Genomic DNA, 17,457 nt, shown 5'->3' on the forward strand with positions numbered 1-17,457 from the left:
GTACCATCCAAAACACGCCCCAGGATCGCCCCATCTAGGACTGCGAATAGTAGTGTTACCCCGGCGCAAAGTAGAGTCAAACCCGTGGCCACCTTGAACTGTCCGATTCGATCACTCGCAACACCGATAAAACGGCGCCCGATCGCAGTTCCCATATTCAGCAAAGCGGTACCCTGTGTTGCCTTTTGTTTCGAAAGGGCGATATAGAGTGCAAAGTCGGAAAGTGATTAGAGGAGAGCGACATAACCCAACATGCTGAGGAAAGCCTATAGTAGGAGTAAGAGCACGTCGAGGCGACGTATAAGCTTCCGGTCGAAGGGGTGTTGCTTGGGCATAACGATGCCATTTCTGTCCGTGATGAAGAACGCCGTGACGAAGATGGCTAAGGTCCCGGAAACTCCGGTGATACGCAACGCCCACCCAGTACCCAGGTGGTCGATGGTGCAGCCGGTGGCGAAAGAGAAGACCAAACCGCCGATGCCTGATCCTGCCGCACTTATCCCATTGGCGAGGCTTCTCCTCTTCGCAAACCACTGGGAAAGAACGGCAATGCTAGGCACATATGCGAAGCCAACCCCTAAGCCGACCAGTACACCTTGGGAGAGGTAGAGATGCCAGATGTGAGAAGCAAAGGACGCTGCCATAAAACCCCCTCCAAATATGAAAGAGCCCAGAAGGGTAAGAGGTCTGATCCCGACGGTGCGCGCCAGGCGTGTGACCAAGAGGGCAGAGAGCATGGCAATTCCAAAGTCTAGACTTCCAATGGACGTATAGTCTAAAGGCCGAGACTGTGGGAAAGCATTGCTTGTCAGATAATAGGAAATTTGTGGAGGAACCCAGACTTACAGCGACAATGCCCCAGGTAAAGCAGTTGATCGTGAAGCAACACGCTAGACACACCCAGCGGTACCCGCCATCGGGCACTGAGCTATGTTGTCATCTATCTCAGACGAATGACTGGAAAGAGCAGCTCGTAGAGTGTATGATTGCGAGGGATTTTCGAGTCTGAAGTGATTGTTTTCCATGATTTGCCTTCGGCCAGCTGTCTCAGCAAAGATTGGAGAACGTTGGTCTATCTGCAGAGCAGGACGAGCTTTAGATACTTTGGATCTGCACAAGAAGTCAGTCAAGAAATGCGCCTGATCATGGATGCACGTGTTGTTGGACTTCGCTTGTCAGAGACTTATACCAACGCGCGGAGCTCGATATTAATGCACTATGCCGATCCCGCTTGTCGTCAGAAACGCCCCGTGGTCCACCTAGCTTCTGCATGTCATTCTTAGAACGCACCAGTTCGACGCAAGTGAACAGCCAAAACCAGCTAAAACGCGTCTTCACGTTGTGCTGCGATTTGATCAATGACTGTTGATGGTTTCAAGCGGTCGAGGGTGATGGAGGGTGATGGCGCTCCCACAGCGGCACTTGTTCTGCGCTCCTAGAACCTCTTTCAATAACGTCACTCATCCACATTAGTTACCAAAGTCCTTCGTTGGGCTAATCTGCTCTACGAGTAGCGCGGTGACATATCAATTGGGCAGGAAACCAAGGCCAGTTGTCTCATCTGCTATGCAGTTCTGCTAGCCGCCACGGCGAACGTTCAGATGCAACTTCGGAGACCCTCTCCAAAACCTTTGCCATCATGTCCTGGATGCAGGAGGACAAAGTGGACAACTGACTTTACAACCTAGCATCCTAAAACGGGTGTTTACTCGGACTTGTATTATCTCTATTGTTCAGGAGTCGCTGATAAAATCCAACAGTTCAAATAAGCATTTACTCTCGACCTGACACTCCTCTTGTAGGAGACTCGCTCGCCGGAAGCCGGGGCTAAGCCAAGCCGTAATGGAATCCGAGTCTAAGCCACGGTAGTTCAGCCTCGAAATTATGATGTAAGCCTGTACGCAGGGAGTTGTCGGCTGGCCGTCATTTAGGGGATAGTGGCTGGTTGATGATAGGGAGGACATCGGATCTGAAATTAATGGTTTAGGCATCAGCATGCCCGACATAGGCAATGACGTGCCTTCGATCTCATCGGCTTTTGAGGGGCGTTGTGGGGCGGCCTTTGCTGCGCAATTATCGAGCACACCTTGTTGCCGGTGATTCGTGTCGAACTGTTGCTCAGCTACGAGCATGGGTTGGAAGCTGGCCATTTCCGTGACAGGATAATCCCCTTCCACGGTCGTGCGCAGTGACAACCCTATGGATGTTGAGGGCAAAAGAGCAGCGTCTTTAAAGCCTTCGGCGTTATACGGCGCTTGTCGTCCCTCGGACATTTCGCTGGCTCGACTCTGACTACGCCCAGTTCGCAATGCGACTGGGGAAGACGATTCATGCTCCATTTCTGAGCTGCTTTCATGGTGGCTGAGTCTAGACTCTGCAAGATCGGCTTTCAAGACCGCAATTTCTGCTAGTGCTTGGTTCAGGTGGCGCTCGCTGTCCTGAAGCTTCTGCTCTAGCACGGCGATGTACTGCGTCGCCGTTCACGGTGAGGGCGCTGATTGTTTCGAACACGAATGAGAGTTTGAAGAGGTGTCTTTGTCTGTGGGGAGGCGCTATCGCCACAGCTGGTAGGTATGGAATTCATTGTTGGCAATCTTGCGTCGAAATGTTCTGAGAGCATGTTGCGGGACAGCGATGGTGACATATCTGCAGGGGGGGAAGGAGAGGCGATGACGATGCGCCATGTTCGCCAAGCAACGGTGACATATCAATTAGCCACCCTCGATTGGGCGAAAGTGTGGAATAACTCATGTAGTTCCGAGGACCGTGGATCAATGCAGAATCACGTGGTCAGGAGTGCCATATCAATGGCCCCCATAAAGCATCGCAGAATCGACCTGTTATCGAGAGATAGTAAGGATTGATTTTTACTCCTACCCTGTGAAGCAGCTGTTGCTCTGGACACATAGCCGGTTGATTGGAAACCACTTCCTTTGGACAAAGTCGCCCAAGCAAATCTCAAGTACGTCTGGACATCGATCGGTCCTCTTTCCTATTCGCCATTATGGACAAGGCGACCCTTTAAACACATGAGCCGGAGAGGGCCCCGGCGCAGTTGCCAGGAGTGCTGTCACAGCATATGGACGGAATAATAGAAAAGCTCCTGAATAACGCCCTGGAACTCGCCATGGCCCTACGAGAAGTAAATGTTAGCCTCAGCTAGAGGAATTGTCACGGCGCAACCCCGGAAAGGCTAGACAGCCTGACCAGACAGCCTCGCTCTTGCGAGCAACGGCCAGGAAGCCCACACCGCAATACGATTGGCTGGATATCTCTGTACAATGTACAGAGATACTACACGCAATAGGATTAGCCCGACAGCCTCGCCGGACATGGTCCGGCGCACTCGGTCACGTGAACCTCCAATATAACATCTCCCTTGCTTCAACACCTTCAGCGCCTCCTACGCCTCCTACATCCCTTGCAGGTTTCAGTATGAGTCTACGGAGTTACGGAACATGATTATCTCGGACACGGGACGCTTGGAAAAGAACAGATCTCCCGATCTCCTTTTCCAAATGAACTATAAGTATCCCTTTGGGACTCGAACCTCTTGTTGAGTCCCTCGTCTCTCGTCTTGTACTCAATAGTGCACTGGATAGCAATATCACTGTCAGATCTCCTCATACTTGTTCCCTCTTCTCGTTCCCAGACTTGTCCCTGACAGGAATGTTGAACTGGGTAACAATCTCACACGCGATTGTCTCAGGTCTCGGAACTTTTACTTGCCACCCAGCATCAGTACTCGGCAGACAAAGCCGATCTTATTGGTCATGGTGTTATCAGCCTTCAAGACGCAGAAGTCCTTTTCTCATTCTATCGAGGCAATCTCGATCGCCTCCTCCATAACATTCTCGACAGGATCGCCTGACTTTCGAGCACAAGTATTTGAAATAAATCGAGGAGAACCAGCTCCTCGGACATTATGTAGTTGGTAAGACACACAGGTCGCAAAACTCCTTCTGGACAGTTTACCATATCGATATCTTTATCATCTGTGGAAAGCGTTTAACAATTTTCCGGAGCGAGAAACGCTATGAAAGAATTATGCCAGAACATTCACTGGGGCTTAGGAATGATAGAAGGCAACAAGAGACGCGTCGTAGGTTACCTGTTACCTTGATACGATACTTTCGGGTGTTGTTTCTCATATCATCAAACTAGGGTTTATGGCGCAAAATCCTGATCGTGCTCCTGACATCAAATCAAACTACGAGTGTATCAGGGAAAGGAGTCACTCTGAACATGGCCTCAACTATTCAAACTCGTTTGTTGCGATTACGGTTTCGAAGAACACTGCGCACGTACTGGACGAATGGAATCGTCGGGGGTGTCTCTCACGAGCTATCGAGGGTCTTCAGCGTATAGTCCCACAAATGTGTCTGGCCATAGAGCGAGGGAGGTCACCATCTAAGGCAACAATTATCGAACGAGCGCTTGGGTATATCAATACACTTCACCGGGAGTTGGACCGGCTGCGAAAAGAAGAAACGACCAAGAGAAAAGAATCCGAGCCTCTCCCAGAGGCATCTCTAGAGAAGGCTAGCTCCCTACCACATAGTGCTGTCGATGATTGAATCGAGTCAGTGAGCAATATCAATCGTCAATTGTAAGATATTACCGCTTGTGAGCCCCGGGAATGTGGGACGGCATGAACAACTTACGTTCAAGACTATTGCGGCCAATCATGAGCTGTATGCTGTTGATATAATTGTCCTTGCAATTGACGGTGTGGCATCTGGTAAGCAGACAACCTCTTACCCAGTCAACTCTGCCGCTCGTGGGGAATGCTACCGAGTGCCAATACTGAAACAGCAGTCATTCCTAAGCTTCCAAAGTTGCCGAGTAAATTTTGTTCACTACCAATGGAGGGCGGCTTGCTGTGCTGTGATGTGGAAAGAAGACCCCACTTGACCTATATCTTGTATGTGATGGTGGGATGGAATTTATCTTGACAAAGCCCACCACCGTTGAGGGAGAGAATCCCGGCCACGACTTTTAGCAAGCTCTCGGTCTCAGCCCCCTTTCGTACGTTACTGCCCACTATTACAGAGGATTCCACTTGGAGCTTTGTCATCGAGCGGCTCCAATTCGTTGCCAACGACTGCACGTGCCTGCATTACACTCACAAGACATTTGGTTATACGGCCGTCTTCTGAGAGGCTAACTTACCACTCATCGATGTGATAGTCCTAATCAGACATTGCTACCCTCTTCAACTCTTACTGAGGCGACTTTGGCAAATCGTACTACATTATAGCGTTCCAGTAAAACACCAGATAGGGACATGACTGTCCGCGGCCTAACGACAAAGAAAAGGCAACTCTATTCCTTCAACTTGAGGCACCTTAGAGTCTCATATTGTTTACAGAATCCTGCTGAGAACAGGGGCTAACAATGGGCAATTACTGGAGTCAGTCGTCCATGCTATTTACTACGGATCTCTTGACCATGCCTGCCACTGAAATGGACGTCTACAAAAATGATATGAAGGACGAAGCAGTCCTTGACATAATCCTTGAGCGTCAGCATGAAGATCAAGTTGCTCGATCAGGTTTGCCGGAAGAGGAAGCATTCTGGATGCCTCTTGAAGAGCTCTGCGGTATTGTGAACATCAGGAGTAAGGCAAGCCTCGAAACAGGAAAGATACGCATCACCTTCGAAGGTTTGTCGCTGCAAATTCCGCCTCTGTCGCACCTCTAACCTCTATGTCCCAAATTAGGCTTATCAAGAGTTTACACGCGACGATTGAGTGAGACTAAGTTGAACAAAATTGACACTTATGTGGCTAAGTACAAGGTATTAAAGGCACCTCTGTTGCAGTCTTCTCAGAAGCTGAGGACGTTAGTTTCTGTCGCAGCAATATGAGATCGAGGACTTCCAGAACTCGATCGAGAGTAGCACAGGCATCTTCATCTACTCAGCACGATTCTCCTTTACCATCTCACGATGGGCTCTGACGAAAGGGCTAGGGGTTCCACAACAGTGCTTGGACTTACCTCCATCGTTCTGCGCGGGCCAGACTCTAGTCAGTGGAGATGACGAGTACGCACAACCAAACATCACATATCATTTGGTAGTTAGTGGAACTGCCAAAACGATGAATGACCTCAGGACACTCTCACTGACCAGAAGGAAGGAATTCATGTTGCGGATTCCGACAGAGATAAGGCCTCCTTTGAAAACTCATGATTTCAGGACGAGTTTGTCGAGACCCTCACTCACTCATTCCACTTTTCCATACTGAACGCAGCCCGTACCAGATGACTCTTTCAATGACGGAACCTCCGCCTATAATTTTGTTGCATCGAACGTTGCAAGGCAGCACGACCGCAGTCCTTCATGTAAGGATCGAAGGGTTAAATTCACGTTTTCTTGCAGGGAGTGCTCTTCAGGACTTCCATAAACTGAAGTTTTGGGCTTTGCTGGGCCTGCGATTGAAGACATTCTACTCAACGCGACCATTCCCAAGGTTCCCTTGTCAGGCCTTGCTGACAGTTGAAGGTCCGATCCGCCTTCAAGATCAGGTCATATGTATTGGAGAACAGAGCCACTCTTCCAACACATGGAGTGTTGCGCAGATGCCAAAACGGGCAGAAGTGACAACACAGGTTTCTCTTGCCCCGGAAGAAGGGGCAAACCGCAATTCTATCAAGTCTCAATCAACCGCGGACAGCCACAGTGACTACTCAGAGGCATGGCAGGCCACTTTCAATCTGCCGTTGACTGTACCCGGTCATCTTCTACCTACATTTTGTTCTGCAATAGCTTCAAGACAGTACAGTCTTATCACTCGCATCCATGTTGATGGGATACGGATCGACCGGTTCGTGCTGGAGGTACCGCTCCAAATCACTTTTTCGCCGGTCGAAAGCCTTCAAGCTGCTGAGCGTGTCTCAACGCCGGAAGGTTACGAAGGCAACTTTGCCCCGAACCGGCCCCACGCTTTCACGATCTGGTCACCGTGAGAGGCTTCCTCCGGTTCTACATTGCCACGAGCCATCCGAAGCTGGAGAAGGCGCGGCGAAGCCAATACCGACTGCCGACGCCATTTGTACCGTCGCCGAGTGGTTCTTCGCCTGCTTTACCCGTTTTACCGGCTGTGATACCAAAGCAGACGATAGGAGTGAGGTCTACTATGTAAGATCAGGCTTTCTTTAATGCCCGTGAAGACCCTCAACAGAAAAATTGAGTCACAACTTTCCAGTGGATACAGCGCACCCTGATACTAGAGGGTATTGTTTTCAACAAGCACCGAAAGAAACATAACTTCACAGTTCGGGACCTTACGCATCTACTATGGCCCTCTGTGTATACCTTCAGTCAATAACTACACCGATTACTTTGAGCTGCTCGCCGTCTGTGCTGCCATCTCACGCCGCAGAGGACCCCTGTCAGGTACTTTCAAGCAGATCGACAAACAGCCGAGGACCAGGCCGAGTACCGTCGCGTGTTAGAAACCCGCACCGTCGCAGCCACATCACCAAGCCTCAATGACAGCCACATGACTTAGCTCTCTTGCCGCCTCAATCCAGACAGAGCGAGACACGTGAATCCTTGAATGCCACAATCTTCCAGCCTGCGCAGTCTAAACCCTCGTGTCGTGCTCCGAACACCTGCCTAAGCGCTCTGCGGCTGAACAGCTCGAGACATCCAGGATGTCATCGCTACCGCAGCCTCATACTGCACTTACCTACCATCTCCTAATGTTCCCTCAGTACTGTCAATAATGATCCCATTGACATGAATGCCACCGATCGCTTGACTTCTTGGAGCAAAGTCTTTAAGATGAGGGGCATCACGACGACCCCTGGAGCCGCCTAACGGTGTATGCTCTGCACTTTTTCAACCAGTAGAGTAGAACTTGATGAACAGAACTCTGCGTCTAGAAATTGTAAACAATGCCCTTCAGTGTTTCCAAGATCCCATTATAGACACGCTCTTGCTGTTCACTTTTTGCACTCCGTGGCCCCGTTCAGTCTAGTGGCCTTACTAGGACATTATCATGGTCACATATAGCTAGATGTTGCTGGTACAATTCGTCTATCTGGCCGACTTGTGCGCTATGAAGAACCTAGAAAAGACCCTTCGGAAATTTTTCAGTGTCATCTCTGTCCAGGTGTGATCAGCTAGAGGGTCGTATCTACGATGGCAACTGGCTTACGTCGCTCAGTCTTCCGCAGTTCGGTGCATATAGTACAGATGGCGATGCCACCTTCGGAGTGCTTGATAGCGGCCATGAATCATTTATCGTGGTACTGTCTGTACCTATGCTGCCAGTGAAGAAAATTGACCATGCTACGCAGCCAACATTGTACTTGACATTCACTTCGGAAACAGTGTTGCCACTTTCGTTGAACAAAACCATTGCTGACAGTGGACATGTACTGTAAAGAATTAATCGATGCCTTTTGGAAAACATGGATGAAAACTTCTCAATAAATGAAAGTGTCAATCGACAAAGAGTAAATGCATCTGCGACTCGGTGTCTTGCTTGTCCCGGCTGCTGGTTGTTCAAGCTCTAGCACTAAGGAAAACATCAGTGGGGCACTCAGGTGCTATAGCTAGAGTTAGTCTCTACAGTAGGGAGATAGGCTTGACTAGCCCTCGTTGATAAACAGCACCTTTTTCCCCTTGCTGTAGATCCGTTAGCTTAGTCACAGCTATCGGAGAGCTCTTGAAGCGTTTTCATGAGATCATATAAGCCATCCACATTTCGCAGTAGCGTCAGTGACCAAGGGTTAGTGGATATTATTCTCCTTTTTCACATATAACGATCGAAAAGCAGTAATTGCAGTAAGAACATTATCCCTATGCAATTTTACACCATGTATGGTACATAATCCTTATCGGAGTTAAGAAAGTGGATATTATATTCATATCAAGCTGCTAGCAGTGCTGGAAGTCATATTGTTACCATCCACCCCAGAATTTAGCAGCATCGGCACGATCTTCTCGTGGCCGCTAAACGATACCGCTTACAGAGCGTTACCATACACGCCTCCTTCAGCATTGAGGTGCGCTTTGGCGTCGATGAGCATCTGCACGATCTTCTCGTGGCCGCCGGACGATGCCGCTTACAAGGCATTGCCATAGTAGCCTCCTTCAGCATTAACATCTGCATTTGGCCGCTTGATCTTCTCAACAACTATAGGAGTGATGGATAGGGTTGCCGTTGAAAGGTCCAAAAGCGTTTAGTCATTCGGAACTGAGTAAGGCTTTTTGGCCTACGCGATGCCTCGGCATTAAGTCAAGTAAATGAGAAAAGATGATTACTAAAGCGATATCCACGTACGACCCTTGGACCTGCGGATCTACTAGGTACAATCTCGAAAAAGACGAACCTCTTCAACACAGCAGTACGGTATTGGGGATGCGCCGGTGAAGTTTTGAAGTACGCACACAGGAGGTCGTTTTGACTTGGAGGGAATTTGTTCGAATTGTTGAAAGACCCGAATCATGTGCAGCGGCACGTTGCAGATGCTTGATGATCAAGAGATCATGGCACCATCCGAAATACGACGTGGTAGGGTATAAAGTCGTTCTGCAAAAGTTCGAGAAAGCCGCACTCGCCGGTCGTGTCGTTAGCATCACTGCAATCCGACGGCATACAGGGCGTTGTCGTCGGCACAGCTAGATCAGGCTGGCCGAGAACTTGCTGTGGACTCGGTGTGCCCATGGATGGCTCAAGTTCACACCCCCAGCAGAGCGGTCAGAGCCGCTAGGCTTTGCTTTTACGACCTCCCAACGGCTCGTGCCGACAAAGTGGAAGTATTTTACTGTCAACCTCTTGCCGAGTTGCCATCGTATAGCGTGGAAGTTTTGAGCTCAAAGATTACCAGAGCCGAATCGATATTACGCAACGGCATGGGGACACTCCTCCTCGAATGGTTCCTACACCACAGATGTATTCAAATATCCCAAGAGGCAAAAGCTGCTTTCCTGTCTTCTTACGCAGTCGGCGGCCTATATTGGCGACATACCCTGCGGCACATCTTCCTTGTTAACGCGGATAAGAGCTTTATACCAGGATTGGGTCCCTTCGAATGGCCAAGAGTGTGGTGTGGCGCACCCACGGCCGCACTTAGACGCACCTTTCAAATCATCGGCAACTCTACCGCGGAGGGAATTCCAGAACCTCAACTAGAGCAGTTGTGGCAGCTGCGCCAGTTATACGCTCGAAAGGTCACTTCAAGAAATCTGCATGAATCTGCTCGAGGCGTGCGAAGTGCAAACCAAATTGAGGGAATGCAGAATGACAGCCAAACTCCAGGCAATACACCCGTAACCACCGCATCAGTGCACACCGACTAAGGAGTAACGTCCAGAGATCGTGAGCATAGGAACCGCGATACAACTTCAGAGGCTTGCGCTCGAGGCTCGAAAGCGATGCAAGCAAGACGGAAATCAGCAAGACTGCGGGAGAGCAGCACACAGCTCTTGTAGTTTGGACGGGGCGGGGCCTCGCTTGAGGAGGTTCGATCACGGATTAGTGAAATCTTGGGAAGCTTGAGTAGTCCTGGCACGAAGAACAAAGATAGCAGCAGAGATGAAAGAGGTTCTTGATTTGACGTTCTATCGAGAACGCGAGCTATAGTGGTTTGTTTAGCAGCCGCGCATATCGATGACATAGCCTTGTCTTGAGCTAGCAATTTACACATTAATCAATTCGGCCATTCGGCCCTTAGCATTACGTTACTGCTTACTTTCACGTGATTTCCTCACATTGAAAGGGTGCAACTTCATCCATTCCGTGATTGGGCTCCATTATCTGAAAGTGTTGTAGCACGGCGGAGAAGGGGCCTACTATTGAAATTTGACATGTTTCTTGGAAAGCTGAGACATGTCTGCTATTTTATTAACATAGATCATCGAACTGCTTAAGCCAATTGCTATATACGGCGACGTTCAAGGGGAACGAGCCGACATCGTACCACAGGTTTCCTACGAACCCAGTTCGGATGCACAAAGGACTGCGGAATGGACGTCAACTTCTCTCCGAGATCATGTTGGGCATTCCCCGTGGGTTAGTGGTCGGATCATAACTTTGGCCTTCTAACTTTTGGGCCTTGGTACGCGGGAAACCAGATGATCTTAGTGGGATCCGTTCTTCAACGAGCACTTTTGTCCGGATCGGAGTTGCGTCTTTTCTATTTACCAAGAAACCCATTTTCGACCGCACTAACATTAGGAGAATCAGAATTGCATGAGCTAACTTACCACGACCTGACCTTATGGCTGCAGGAGGAATCTGATAAATTATCCTAGTCTTTACAAGGGTCCAGAAAAAGTCCACAAGATGGTATGGATTTGAGAGACGATGACAAACGTAAACCCTTTGGTGATTGGTGATTGAAATCGCACTATTTAGTCAAGATGTAGGAAAGCGTGACGCTAGTAGCCGTAACTCAATGAAAAAGATAGTTGTAGTGTATCTACAGCAAAGCAGCGCTGCAGACCATTGCCAGCTCCGGACGACGAAGCGGCCAGCGGATGGTGCGACGAGTCCACGAAGTGATTCGGTGCAGCCGTGGGCAGGTCACGACATCCGGATCGCGTTGGTGCCAGGACACTACAACATCGCTGCAACGAGAGTGTTGGACGCCATAGGATTACGCAATAGGTGCAAATTTGCACCTAAGCAACCTACCAGTGGCGACAATCTAGCCTATAATAGGCGCTCTCTACCAGTTCATAGACTGTGTGGGCACCAGTTTACAAGATCTCCGATGCACTGTACTTTGGCGGAGCAAACAAGTCTTCCAATTTCACATGCCCTCACGCGGCAAGGCCAGCGAGCAAGTATCGAATCCAACTGGTTCCCCATGAGTTTCAGGTCTTGAGGAGTTGAATGCAAGAAATGCAGTGAATCGAAACGAAGCAGTGGTGAATCGCCCCGCATCATCAATTAATATCTTTGTAAATGCCGGTGTCACGTGCGCTTCGATCGCTCGACCTTCCCCAGCTGGCCATTGGCCTGAGAGGAGCTTCCTGTCGCTCTGGTCACTGCCCTTGGTATCGTTACTATCGACGCTCACTGTCCTTACAGAGTACTTGAATCCAGCTAAGCACCTTCCTTGAGCTAGGCAGACCTACATGCGCTGACATCTGGCCGAAAGGTCGATGGTGGACGCCGAACCTTCTAGCCCTGTCCTACGGTCTGAGTACGCCACTGGCCATCGCCGTCGGCGTCGGTTTTCGGAAGAGCTCTCCTCCCGGCTCACAAACTTCGCTCATTGTCAACGGGGTGTTTAATTTGGTATCCGCCGGGATTCTAATCTATACTGGGCTGCTGGAGTTAAATGGCACATGAGTTCATGGTCAGCAATTCGATGCGCAAAGCAACGTCTGAGACTGTGGAGGCTGCCTTCGGGATTATGTGTTTGGGTGCGGCGCTGTTGGCTTCGCTTGCTAAATGGGCATAGCGCACGGCGCATATGGTGATTTTTCGGCGCTGTGCATCGGGGGGTCATTACGGCAAGGGGCATATGAAAATTCAGCGTTTAGGAAACATACATTAGATTAATGACACTAATGATAAAACACGCTCACCTATCTCTCCCCTGTGTCCCTGGTGTCGACCTGAGCGCCAATGCCCGGTATCATAAACATGAGATTGGATGCCTGTAAATGTTCGCTCCCTCCTAGACTACTCTAGGCGACTCTACCCTTCCCTGGCCAAGATCCCGAATAACCTCGCATTGTCAACTGCGCAGGCAGAAGTCATGTCTTCTTTTTCTCCAGGACCCCCACCGTCGTTAGCTTTAAACCCACGCTGACTGTTTCTGTGACTGCTACAATTCTCCGACGATGAAGGGACGCACCTCGGCCTCTCAAGAGGGCCTTAGCAACCGAGCTCGGGGAGGATCTCCGTCTCCACGGTGATATCGTTACTAGGCATGCCGCGCATGCTGGCGATGATGAGCGCGGCTTGCAGGCAGGGCGTGCTGTTTGGTCTACTGGGGAGTCTGCATGGTTCGGGTTGAGATCCTGGATGAGAGTGGGACGGAGAAGGCGAGTGGGTTGGAGCGGGTGATGGATAGGTATATTCCGGTGCCGGAGCTGGATGGCCTTGCAGGTCTGGCGTCGGAAAGTCTGAAGGAGAAGTGATGAGTATCATGGCGTCCTCGTAAGTCGATGTCATGCTGGCTTCCGCATTTGAGAGCTGCGTCGTGGCTGCGATAGGAGAGGGTGTAGACGTTGACAACCCAGAACGGTGAGAAGGCAGAGCGTTCGTCGATATTGAGACAGCTGGTACCAGACCGGCGGGTGTCGTGAGTGCTTGTTGATAATCAGGTGATGCTCTCGTTGCGCCTGTTCTCCTTGATTTTGCCCTTGTACTAGGCGCACGCTTGCTTCCTCTCAGCCTTCCACCTCTGCCGCAGCCACGATACCCAGTCTCACTTCCCACGTCCTTCTCAGTCCTATTGCTAGCTAGCAGCGCCTTCTCCAAAGCTTCGCTCCTCTCCCTCAAAAGCCTCACTTCCTCCTTCAATGCACGGTTCTCCTCCGTAACTCGCCGCGCGGCGGCTTGCACTTCCGCAGTGGCTTGCACGCCTTGAGCCTCGTGAGCGTGCAAGCGACGCTCTAGATCCCGGATATACGTCCGCCTTCGAGCTCGAGAGGCCCTTTGATTGAGGGTGTTGCGATTCAGGTTCGAGGCTTCTGTTAGCGTCGGTGCTGAGGAGGAAGTCATTTGCAATGATGGGAAAGGGACCGAGTGCGCGGATTGAAGTGTAGCCAGGATCTGTTGTGCTCTGCTCAGGTTCTTTCGAAGCCAGTCGTCCGACAACGGATTTCCGCAAGCACTAGTGGCACATGATCCACGTTTGCTCTTGCGCCAGATTCGATTCGCTCGAGAGTAGCCAAGGATTCTCAGCTTTCAATACAAGGGACAATTGATTTGGGAAGTTGGGATGGTGCTCATAGTTTCTTGGGCAGGCTCGTTGGTAGTTAGAGAAGGATTTGCCGTTAGCAGAGGAAAATCTTTTGCGTCATTTCTTGCCCCTAAGGAACCTCGAAAGATGCCCGTTGTGAGCCAAGAAGCTGTCACCCTGTCGGCGTGATTCGTCCTAGGACGGTTCCGGTTTTCGCTTCCTCTGCAACATCAAGAGGCCACATGTGAACGTGCAGTAGCGCTAGCGCTTGCGAGCAGCATTTTGGCCGGGGTCTGCCATTTTCAATTGCGAAATTCTGCTGTTGTAAGCCAATAGTTTAGGGACCATGACATGTCGCCTTGCTTACATAATGAGAGTGCGAAGTCCGGAAGAATGAACATCTTCAAAGCGTCCTCTGGTGTTGAAAACTGAAACACTGTAGAACTCGTTTTATTTTATTGTTATCACAGCTTCGTATACATTCAAACGGAAACCATCATGGACGTTGCCTCAATCTATCAGAACGTTCAGACTCGATACTCTGAGATCGCCTTGCAGGCTCACGGAGACGAAGCTCAACTATCCAAGGCTTCACGAATTGCTTCGTCGTTCGGCTACTCAGGAGAAGATCTTGCATCACTGCCCAGTGGGACAAACCTTGGTGTATCATGCGGCAATCCACTAGCGACGGTGAATCTTGAGCCGTCTGAAACCGTAAGTTATTATATCCCTTAAACCTGTATAGGTTCAACCCGGAAGCGCCTTCAAGGGCATGTCTGATTTGTCTTTATCCTTCCGTTCTTTGTACTGAATGTGCAGGTCATCCCAGTACAAGTTCTGACGCCTCTACAGATGCTTGACCTCGGATCTGGGGGAGGGCTTGACTGCCTCATTGCAGCTAACCAGATGTTGAAGAAGAATCCCGTCCCAAGTGGAAATATATATGGTGTCGACAGGAATGAGATGATGATCGCACTGGCTAGAAGGAACGCTTCGAAGTCAAACTTGCCGGAGGGATTCGTGCAATTTATTCAAGCCCCGATCTCGGAAATTCCTCTTGAAGATTCGACGGTGGATCTCGTGGTCAGTAATTGTGTCATCAATTTGGTCCCAGACGGGGATAAACCCAAGGTCTTTAAAGAAATACATCGACTGTTGAAGGCCGGCGGGCGAGTCGCGATCAGTGACATTCTGGCAAAGAAACCAATGCCAGATCACATCCGTCACGATGCTGCTCTCTTGGTTGGATGCGTGGCAGGCGCCAGTCTCGTTGACGAGTATCGACAGTGGATGGTCAAGGCAGGATTCCAAGATGATGCTATCAGATTCATTAATACGGAGAAAGACCTGAATGTATATCACGAGGCAGAGAGAGCCCCTGCTTGTTGCGCAGAACAAAAGGAATCGGAGAGTTGTTGTAACAAGGAAACAGAAGGTGCCGTCTGTTGTGCCGAGAAGAATGGCTTGAAGCCATGTTGCACCGAGACTGCGGAGGTTGGCAAGGAGCTGGACCTCAACGAGTGGGTAGCTTCATATCAAGTTTATGCCGTCAAATGACGGCCTGGTTAGATAGCAGAGCCAACGCAAGTGGTGTGGGATGTCGTTCAAAAGCTTCGTAAATGAAACTGTTCCTGCTCGAATTCTTGCATGCACTTCCCGCCGTAGGTAGCATTGTGCCGCTGTCTCCTGTCAACTGTCAAGGGTCAACCTGAACCGATTTGACACCGACAAATGCTGTTGTCCGCTGCCTGTGCTGCTATCTCGTACCACGAGGCACCTCTGTCAGGTACTTCTCGACAGAAGAACAAACAGCCGAGTACAATGCCGGTTGTAGCCTGTAAATGATATGAAACATAACTGCCGCATCTTCGCACCCTAGCCACCGCGACATTGCTTAGCGTCCTTGCCGCCTGAGTTCCAGATGACGCAAGTCTTCTAATCTGTGCTTTGCATGTGCCAGGCGGCATACATGATACGGCAGGTCAGCCACAGCCGCCTTTTTGATCAGGAGGCCTCCTCCCAAGATTCAGCCTCACCTCGAAGGCGAAGCCAGGAGCCAGTGCAAGCGAACTATTTGCTGGTTTCACCACTGAGTTCGTTAACTGTTCTATTATGTGCATAACTTGCGCGAAGAGGATCGGCCGGACTATCAGCACTTCCGGAAGATGTTCACCAAGCTCTTCCGCCGACAAGGGTTCGTATACGAGAACATCTTTGACTGGACGATTCGGGAATTCCAGAGGCTGGAGCCTGACAACCAAGAACCGCTTACATCGAAATGATTTGGACCCTGAACGAAGAGAGGACACCACGAAAGCCATGAATTTCTATCGAGTCCAGGATGCAATCAAAGGAAGTCGTGGAAAGGGAGATGATTTTCTCGACTTGAGAATGCCTCCTCTCGTATGCGTCTGATTGCTAGTGGCCGGATCCTCGGACAATGCTTCTCGTGAGTGGAGGGCAGCTATCGGTCATCGAGAGCCAAGAATTTGGCAGGCAGCTACAACCCTTCGAAGGCACTTCACCACCAAAAAATATATTCTAGAACGAATATCGAGTCCAGATTTGTCCGCATGAAGTGCTGTATTGATCTCGGGCTAAATGCATAGAGTGAGAATCGTACCTTGAGCATACCTACTAACCTACGGACCAAATATTCGTTGCCAACTGTAACATTACTGGTATCTCCAGCTTCCTACTTCGAGGCAGCCTGCTTCCGCTTTCGAGATCTGTTGGCTCCCCCATCCCGGTTTTGGCACAGCCGTGTGGCTTGGAGACGCCCCACGCAAGTTCTCGAGTTCATCGACTCTTTGCTTGGCCGTCCAGACGTGGTCAGCTGCATTGGCCAACGCTTCGTGGTGTTCTCGTGCCTTCTCGGATTTCTCCTTCTCCTCGACCTTGGAATGCAGTCGTTCCCTTTCCGACTCGCTGACATTTGCGTTGCTGCCGGTTCCGGCTGGCCGTTGCTCTTGAGTATGCCCCTGCAGGGTTTCCATGGCTTTTGAGTGTTTTCAAGCTCGTGGTAAAGTGATAAGCACTTGCTGTACGTCGCATGCAGGCCATTAATCGCTTTGTTGTGCTGAGTGTGAAGATTTTCATACGCTTGAGCACACTCGATGCGTTTTCTTCGTTCCTCGTTGAACGCGTGCTCATGTGCCGCAAGGCCTTCGGCGTAAGTGGCGAACTCAAAGAGAGTCTGGTGAGTAGTGTCTAAGACGCTCGACATATTACAAAGCTTTTGATCAACTTCGGTGAGCTGCCGAATTGCAGGAGGAAGATGGGCGGGCCAAGCGGCGCTATATAGACTCGACGCTTCTTTCTTCTGGTCGACAACCGTTGCCTAGATAAAGTTAGACAAAGTCCGCCATTTGATGGGATCAAGGCGCTTACCGATCATTTGTCGTTGAAAGACTTGGCGAGGAGAACGTCCTAACCTCTCAGGCGGAGTCCTCTCAGAGCCCGTACCCCCCGTGGTTGCTGCTACGGTAAAGGCGACCACCCTCGATGACCTTAGCCTATTCTGCAGAACCTGGATCGACGCTGGACCAGTCGTATTAATCCTTCAATTCTCCAGCCAGGT

General features: G+C 50.2%; 4 protein-coding genes across 4 annotated transcripts; 1 reads left to right on the plus strand and 3 right to left on the minus strand.

The window, feature by feature from the left end:
* Window positions 1-266: 266 nt before the first annotated feature.
* On the minus strand, window positions 267-2,339 carry PV06_06473 (uncharacterized protein; the record flags this gene model as incomplete). Its single annotated transcript, XM_016407596.1, has 3 exons — window positions 267-788; window positions 847-923; window positions 1,778-2,339. The coding sequence occupies 3 exons, from the start codon at window positions 2,337-2,339 to the stop codon at window positions 267-269; spliced, it is 1,161 nt and encodes a 386-aa protein (XP_016263200.1).
* A 3,112-nt stretch (window positions 2,340-5,451) lies between these two features.
* PV06_06474 (uncharacterized protein) lies at window positions 5,452-6,968 on the plus strand (the record flags this gene model as incomplete). Its single annotated transcript, XM_016407597.1, has 5 exons — window positions 5,452-5,665; window positions 5,723-5,799; window positions 5,849-6,203; window positions 6,264-6,344; window positions 6,505-6,968. 5 exons carry the CDS (start codon window positions 5,452-5,454, stop codon window positions 6,966-6,968), a joined length of 1,191 nt encoding a protein of 396 aa, XP_016263201.1.
* A 5,636-nt stretch (window positions 6,969-12,604) lies between these two features.
* On the minus strand, window positions 12,605-13,696 carry PV06_06475 (uncharacterized protein; the record flags this gene model as incomplete). The annotated part of the gene is made up of 1 exon (XM_016407598.1): window positions 12,605-13,696. The coding sequence occupies one exon, from the start codon at window positions 13,694-13,696 to the stop codon at window positions 12,845-12,847; it is 852 nt and encodes a 283-aa protein (XP_016263202.1). The 3' UTR covers window positions 12,605-12,844.
* Window positions 13,697-16,552: 2,856 nt separating this feature from the next.
* PV06_06476 (uncharacterized protein) lies at window positions 16,553-16,873 on the minus strand (the record flags this gene model as incomplete). The annotated part of the gene is made up of 1 exon (XM_016407599.1): window positions 16,553-16,873. One exon carries the CDS (start codon window positions 16,871-16,873, stop codon window positions 16,553-16,555), a length of 321 nt encoding a protein of 106 aa, XP_016263203.1.
* Window positions 16,874-17,457: the final 584 nt, after the last annotated feature.

The sequence above is a fragment of the Exophiala oligosperma genome (assembly GCF_000835515.1).
Source record: "Exophiala oligosperma strain CBS 72588 unplaced genomic scaffold supercont1.5, whole genome shotgun sequence".
NCBI lineage: Eukaryota > Fungi > Ascomycota > Eurotiomycetes > Chaetothyriales > Herpotrichiellaceae > Exophiala > Exophiala oligosperma.